The following is a 6,739-nucleotide window of genomic DNA, read 5'->3' on the forward strand; positions in this document are numbered from 1 at the left end:
AGACTTAATGGTAGGAAAAGGCGAGCATTGCTGGGCTGAATGGCCTGTTCTTGCGTTCAAGAAGAAAAATAAAAGGATTTTCTTTCTGTTTCCAGCATCGGAGGACTCATCCTGGATAAGACGGTGTCGGACCCAAACCTGGCGGGAATCGTGGTGTACACCCCCGTCATTAACGGTGAGCAGGGCCGGAGGCCTCCAGGGGGCGCTGTGAGGGGGCTTGTTTATCGTTTATCAGGCATCAAGGCGTTGCCTCTTTATTTGCAGTCCTGAATACAGGAATCCTCCGTCACACAGAAGCAATGTGCACAATCACAAAGTCTATCTGTGAATAGCGCTGTGTTCATGTCCGTGCTTGCAGTGAGAGGGCCTGCCTCATTCCTGTCCCAGTTCCTGCGCTTCAGTTCTATTCAGCTCTGGAAACTCTCACCCTCCAGTGGAGGAGAACCATAGATATTCTGTGGGCTTAGTCCATCACAAGCCACTGGGACCATAGATATTCCGTGGGCTCAGTCAATCACAAAGCGACAAGGACCATAGATTTTCTATGGGCTTAGTCTATTACAAAGCCAGGAGGACCATAGATATTCTATGGGCTTAGTCTATTACAAAGCTAGGAGGACCATAGATATTCTATGGGCTTAGTCCATTACAAAGCCAGGAGGACCATAGATATTCTATGGGCTTATTCAATCACTAAGCCACAAGGACCATAGATATTATGTAGGCTCAGTCCATCACAACGCCACGATGACCATACATTGACCATTGCGTTTGAAGTAGAATACCGTCTCTTCTTAGGGATCGGTGGGAACCTGGTGGCCATCCAGGCCAGCCGGATCTCCACATACCTGCACTTCCACAGCGCACCTGGAGAGATCCCCGAGGAGGCCAGAGGATGCTACTACCCCTGCCGCACCTTCTGGGGCTCAGGTAACAGAGACCTTCTGATTCCTCAAACGGGCAATAAAAAGCTACGTCCAGTTACACCATCTCATTCCAGTGCAGAAGTAAATATTGAGCTCATATGCCTATATGTAAAGTGAGTCCTTTATGGATTCCCCTTTGGCCTACATGGTGGAAACTACATCAAAGGGAGTGTCTCACATTTTATAGGACTACATTCGGTGCAACAAAGAAGAAAAAGTAAATTTCTGAATGGCAGAAACTGTCGAATTCTGGGATTCAGCTTTATAAAGTCACAATATCCTAGTGTGCCAAAGTTTCCATTTATTAGTCCAGTTTAGAAAGTTTGAATATATTGTATCTATTTGTAAGGGACAAGTGCAAGATTAGCACTTGTTAGAAACAGTGTGCATACCGAAGCACACATACCTCATCCTATTCTCAAATTGTTTTCGAAATGTCTCCCCCCCCCCCCCCCCCCCTTCCCCACCAAGGAGCCAATCACCGTTCGGCCCAGGTGCTGCTCCTATTGGTGGTCCCTGGTCACCTGATCTTCCTCTACACCATCCATCTGATGAAGAGCGGCCACACCACGCTCACGCCCATCTTCATGGCCGTCTACCTTGCGGCCGCTCTGCTGCAGGTGAGACTGGAGACAAGCAGGAAGCCATTTTATGAGAGGAGGTGTAGGGCAATGTGTGTGTTTGTGTGTGTGTGTCTCAGGTGTGTAATGATGTGTGTGTGTTTGTGTGTGTGTGTCTCAGGTGTGTAATGATGTGTGTGTGTGTGTGTCTCATGTGTGTAATGATGTGTGTGTGTGTCTCAGATGTGTAATGATATGTGTGTGTCTCAGGTGTGTAATGATGTGTTTGTGTGTGTGTGTGTCTCAGGTGTGTAATGATGTGTGTGTGTGTGTGTCTCAGGTGTGTAATGATGTGTGTGTGTGTGTCTCAGGTGTGTAATGATGTGTGTGTGTGTCTCAGATGTGTAATGATGTGTGTGTCTCAGGTGTGTAATGATGTGTCTCAGGTGTGTAATGATGTGTGTGTGTCTCAGGTGTGTAATGCTGTGTGTGTGTCTCAGGTGTGTAATGCTGTGTGTGTGTATGTGTGTGTGTGTGTGTGTCTGTCTCAGGTGTGTAATGATGTGTTTGTGTGTGTGTGTATGTGTGTGTCTCAGGTGTATAATGATGTGTGTGTGTGTGTGTCTCAGGTGTGTAATGCTGTGTGTGTCTGTGTGTGTCAGGTCTTCACCCTGCTGTGCATAGCGGACTGGATGGTGCACTCGATGTGGCGCAGCGGGAAGGATCCGGACAGCTTCTCCATCCCGTACCTGACGGCGCTGGGGGACCTGCTGGGCACCGCCCTCCTGGCGCTCAGCTTCCACTTCCTGTGGGTGATCGGGGACCAGGACAGCGACGTGGGGGACTGAGATGGGTCGGCCCGTCCCCTCCCTGCCCCGCCCGCCGTGCCTCTCGCCGACCTCCCGCCTGCTTCCTGCCCCCCCCCAACCCGGCTGCAGTTTCCCTGGAGGAAAAGTCCCAGCCAATCAGACGCTTCCCTGGATGGTCACGTGACTTGGCTGTTTCTCCACGGTACCACGCAGGACGGACAGGGAGGGGCTCAAACTCATGGCGGGTTCGGTCTGCGCGGGGCCCTCCTCTTTCAAATGAACTTTCCTTGTTGTTGCCGGGCGCCTCGTCCAATCGGGCGTGGAGATGACTCTGTTTCTCGCCGCTTTCGTCCTATCAGGAAGCGAGCGCAAAAGCGGTTTCGTTTTTTTTTTTAACAACAGCCTGAGTGTGTCTGTCGACAAATACGTGTTGCTTTAACACAGGGGGTCACTGGCCCTGCTCTACCGAGATCTACCGTCCTGAAGGTTTTCACTCCAACCCTGACAAAGCCACACCTCGTTCAACAGCTAGAGCAGGGCTGCCCAACCCTAATTTGGCACACCTGATACTACTACTAATACCTACTAAGTAACTCAATGAGATCTGAAGCTGTTGAATGAGGTGTGCTTTGTTAGGGTTGGAGTGAAAACCTACAGGACGGTAGATCTCCAGGAACAGTGTTGGGCAGTCCTGCTCTAGCTGTTGAATGAGGTGTGGCTTTGTTAAGTCTAGAGTGAAAACCTACAGGACGGTAGATCTCCAGGAACAGTTTTGGGCAGCCCTGCTCTAGCTGTTGAATGAGGTGTGGCTTTGTTAAGTCTAGAGTGAAAACCTACAGGACGGTAGATCTCCAGGAACAGTGTTGGGCAGCCCTGCTGTAGCTGTTGAATGAGGTGTGGCTTTGTTAAGTCTAGAGTGAAAACCAACAGGATGGTAGATCTCCAGGAACAGTGTTGGGCAGCCCTGCTCTAGCTGTTGAATGAGGTGTGGCTTTGTTAAGTCTAGAGTGAAAACCTACTGGACGGTAGATCTCCAGGAACAGTGTTGGGCAGCCCTGCTGTAGCTGTTGAATGAGGTGTGGCTTTGTTAAGTCTAGAGTGAAAACCTACAGGACGGTAGATCTCCAGGAACAGTGTTGGGCAGCCCTGCTGTAGCTGTTGAATGAGGTGTGGCTTTGTTAAGTCTAGAGTGAAAACCTACAGGACGGTAGATCTCCAGGAACAGTGTTGGGCAGCCCTGCTGTAGCTGTTGAATGAGGTGTGGCTTTGTTAAGTCTAGAGTGAAAACCTACAGGACGGTAGATCTCCAGGAACAGTGTTGGGCAGCCCTGCTGTAGCTGTTGAATGAGGTGTGGCTTTGTTAAGTCTAGAGTGAAAACCTACAGGACGGTAGATCTCCAGGAACAGGGCTGGTGACCACTGCTTTCACGGTTCACTGTCAGAGCCACGCCCACATCCCTTCAGCACTGTGCTATTTGGTCACCCACACACGCACTCTCATTGGTTCACCAGGCTCCCGAAATTCCACCAGGTGTCAGCAGCCAACGGTCAAGCCCTAACCAGTCAAACCAGATGAATGTATTACTCAGACATTGTTTACATGTATGCTAATCAATATTATTGAAAAATGTATGTGCCTCACAATATTCAGTGGTCAAGGAGGTATACTGGAGTTTTTTTTGTTGGTGTTTGTCTAAAACGTACATTTACCATTCTATGAACACAGTTTAGTTATTTACATTCCACTGTTTGTGACAAGGGCAGCAGCTGTCTGATTGCCCTCGTGCTTTTGTAAAGCTGAATAAATATCCACCATTTTGGTACGGGGCTTTTGCGTGCGACTCTGTGATTGACAGGTGAGGTGTTTAGCTAGAGGATTTGGGGTTCCCACTGTAGCTTTATTACTGAATCAGTGCACTTGCCTACTATTGAGTACACTAGCCCATATTGTGTATACTAAATAGTAGGCAAGTGTGCTGATTCTGGCCAAAGTTCTCATGACATTGACCAAAGTTAATAATAATAATAATAATAATAATGAATTTAATTTCTTAAACCCAAAGCACTACAATCGCAATCAGAAGTTGTTGCCATTTGATATCATTTGCCTGCCCCTGTGCCTCTCAAAGGTCGGGATATCACACAAAGGAAAATATGCAAAATCAACACTGATAAAGTACTTATCACGCATTTAAGCATATATGAATAATGAGAGTTATGAAGAGGAGGTTATGACAACTTTACACTTTTACACAAACAACTTGAAAGTTTTGTGAGAATAAATTACACCGACACGCTAATTTAAGCCTTGCGGCTTCAACTGTGCTGCTAAGGTTAAGGCACAGTTCCCTGGAAAAGTATTTACCCCCTTCCTGATTTCCTGTTATTGCATATTTTTGAATGCTCTCAGATCTTGAGACAAAACCTTTGTTAATGACTTTTTTTAAAAGGTTGTTTCATGGCCTTGAAAGATAAAATACTTCATGGTAAATGGTTGGCATATATTTAGCGCCTTTATCCAAAGCGCTGTACCTTTAAGCAGGGATACCCTGGGGAAACACTTTTTTTTTAAATACATTTGATGAATTTAGACTCTTCAGCAAAATAAATTGTTCTTACACACTTTCTCCAGTAATTAGCAGTCAATTTTAAATCATGTAAATACGGTGCAAAACCATTATTCCTTCACCAATATTTAATAACTTGCCTGAAGGTGTTCCTGACAGCTGCAAAAAGACAAACAGAATAAGTACACAGACCATGCCCATGACTACACCCATCAGCCTTTTCCCATTGTCCCTTATCAGCCAATCAGAGAGTGTCAACTTATAGCAGAGATAAATAAACCTGGGTAAAACTGGGTAGTGGACATTATTATAGACTGAGATACAACAATATGTTTGTAGTCTAGAAAGATGTGTTGAAATATCTCTACGGGCGCAACAGGCTAAGATGCAGCAGACTTGCGGATGGTGCAGTGGGTAGCACTGCTGCCTCACAGCAAGGAGGTCCTGGGTTTGAATCCCCGTCAGCCGGGGCCTCTCTGTGTGGAGTTTGCATGTTCTCCCTGTGTTTGCGTGGGTTTCCTCCGGGTACTCCGGTTTCCTCCCACAGTCCAAAGACATGCAGGTTAGGCTGATTGGAGAGTCTAAATTGCCCGTAGGTATGAGTGTGTGAGTGAATGGTGTGTGTGCCCTGTGATGGACTGGCGACCTGTCCAGGGTGTATTCCTGCCTTTCGCCCAATGGATGCTGGGATAGGCTCCAGCCCCCCTGCGGCCCTATTCAGGATAAGCGGGAACGAACGAACGAACGAACGAACGAACGAGCGAGCGGTTTAACACCTCAAATCCAAATCCAGCTCTGGTTTTCTTTTCTCCCTGGTAATTAGCTTAATAATAATAGTCCTACCGATTGGCCAGACTGTCTTGACACCTGACTCCCAGGTAAAGGATGGTGGGAAAACCAGCAGACCTCGCACCTCGAGGGCCAGGATTTGCTGATCCCTGAACTAAGGCAACATCAAGTAAAGAAGGCAGAAACAATGAGGTGCTAGTTTATTTATCTTCGTTATGGCATATAAAGTTCTCTCTGCTATAAGTTGAGAATGTTTGGTCTCTTTGATTGTCTGATAATTGGAAAAGGCAGGCAGGTATAGTAAGGAGCTGATGTCTGTGTTTCTGAAGGTTTTACAGACCCCTTTTATATGTAGTGATATATTACAAAAACATGGAAATATCACATTATATTTGCATGACAATTCTTATATGTTAAAAAAACACTGAATTAATGTTAAAAAAAAGCCACTTCTATAACAGAACAAATAGTTATCTTATATTTTCTATATGTGTTTTGTTGACAGATTTGTAACAAATTTAGCACATTAGTACATATAAAAGGGGCCATAATCATGGCAAAAATATTTTTTTTCTTTGTTTCACTTAGTAAAACATACTCCGTCAGTGAGTCACTCCATGCCACATGAGCAGCCTCCCTCTCCTCTGTCCTCATTCTCCTAGATCTCTCTGCTGCCTTCGACACTGTGGATCACTCCATCCTCCTGTCTGCCCTGTCAGCAACGGGCATCTGTGGCACAGCCCTGGACTGGATTGAGTCCTACCTCTCTGGTCGCTCCTTCCAGGTTGCCTGGGCTGGTTCGGTATCGACACCTCGGCCCCTCGCCACAGGAGTTCCCCAGGGCTCAGTCCTAGGCCCACTTCTTTTTTCTCTTTACACTCGCTCCCTTGGCCCTGTGATCACTGCACATGGGCTATCCTACCACTGCTACGCGGACGATACCCAACTCTTCGTCTCGTTCCCGCCTTCTGATACGCAGGTTTCAGCCCGTATCTCTGCTTGCCTGAGGGACATCCAGAGCTGGATGGACAACCACCATCTAAAGCTCAACCCAGGCAAGACTGAAATGATATTCATCCCTGCTAAAA

General features: G+C 46.9%; 1 protein-coding gene across 1 annotated transcript in view; it reads left to right on the top strand.

Annotated features, from left to right (window-relative positions):
* Positions 1-4,123, top strand: part of slc41a2b (solute carrier family 41 member 2b) — a 12,105-nt gene extending 7,982 nt beyond the window's left edge. The window contains exons 8-11 of the mRNA XM_061229536.1: positions 96-175; positions 799-930; positions 1,398-1,546; positions 2,149-4,123. Of these exons, the coding sequence (XP_061085520.1) occupies positions 96-175; positions 799-930; positions 1,398-1,546; positions 2,149-2,334 (547 nt within the window). The 3' untranslated portion in view covers positions 2,335-4,123. The remainder of the gene's footprint in view (positions 1-95; positions 176-798; positions 931-1,397; positions 1,547-2,148) is intronic.
* The last annotated feature ends 2,616 nt before the right edge of the window (positions 4,124-6,739 follow it).

The sequence above is a fragment of the Conger conger genome, chromosome 19 (assembly GCF_963514075.1).
Source record: "Conger conger chromosome 19, fConCon1.1, whole genome shotgun sequence".
In the NCBI taxonomy this organism is placed as follows: Eukaryota; Metazoa; Chordata; class Actinopteri; order Anguilliformes; family Congridae; genus Conger; species Conger conger.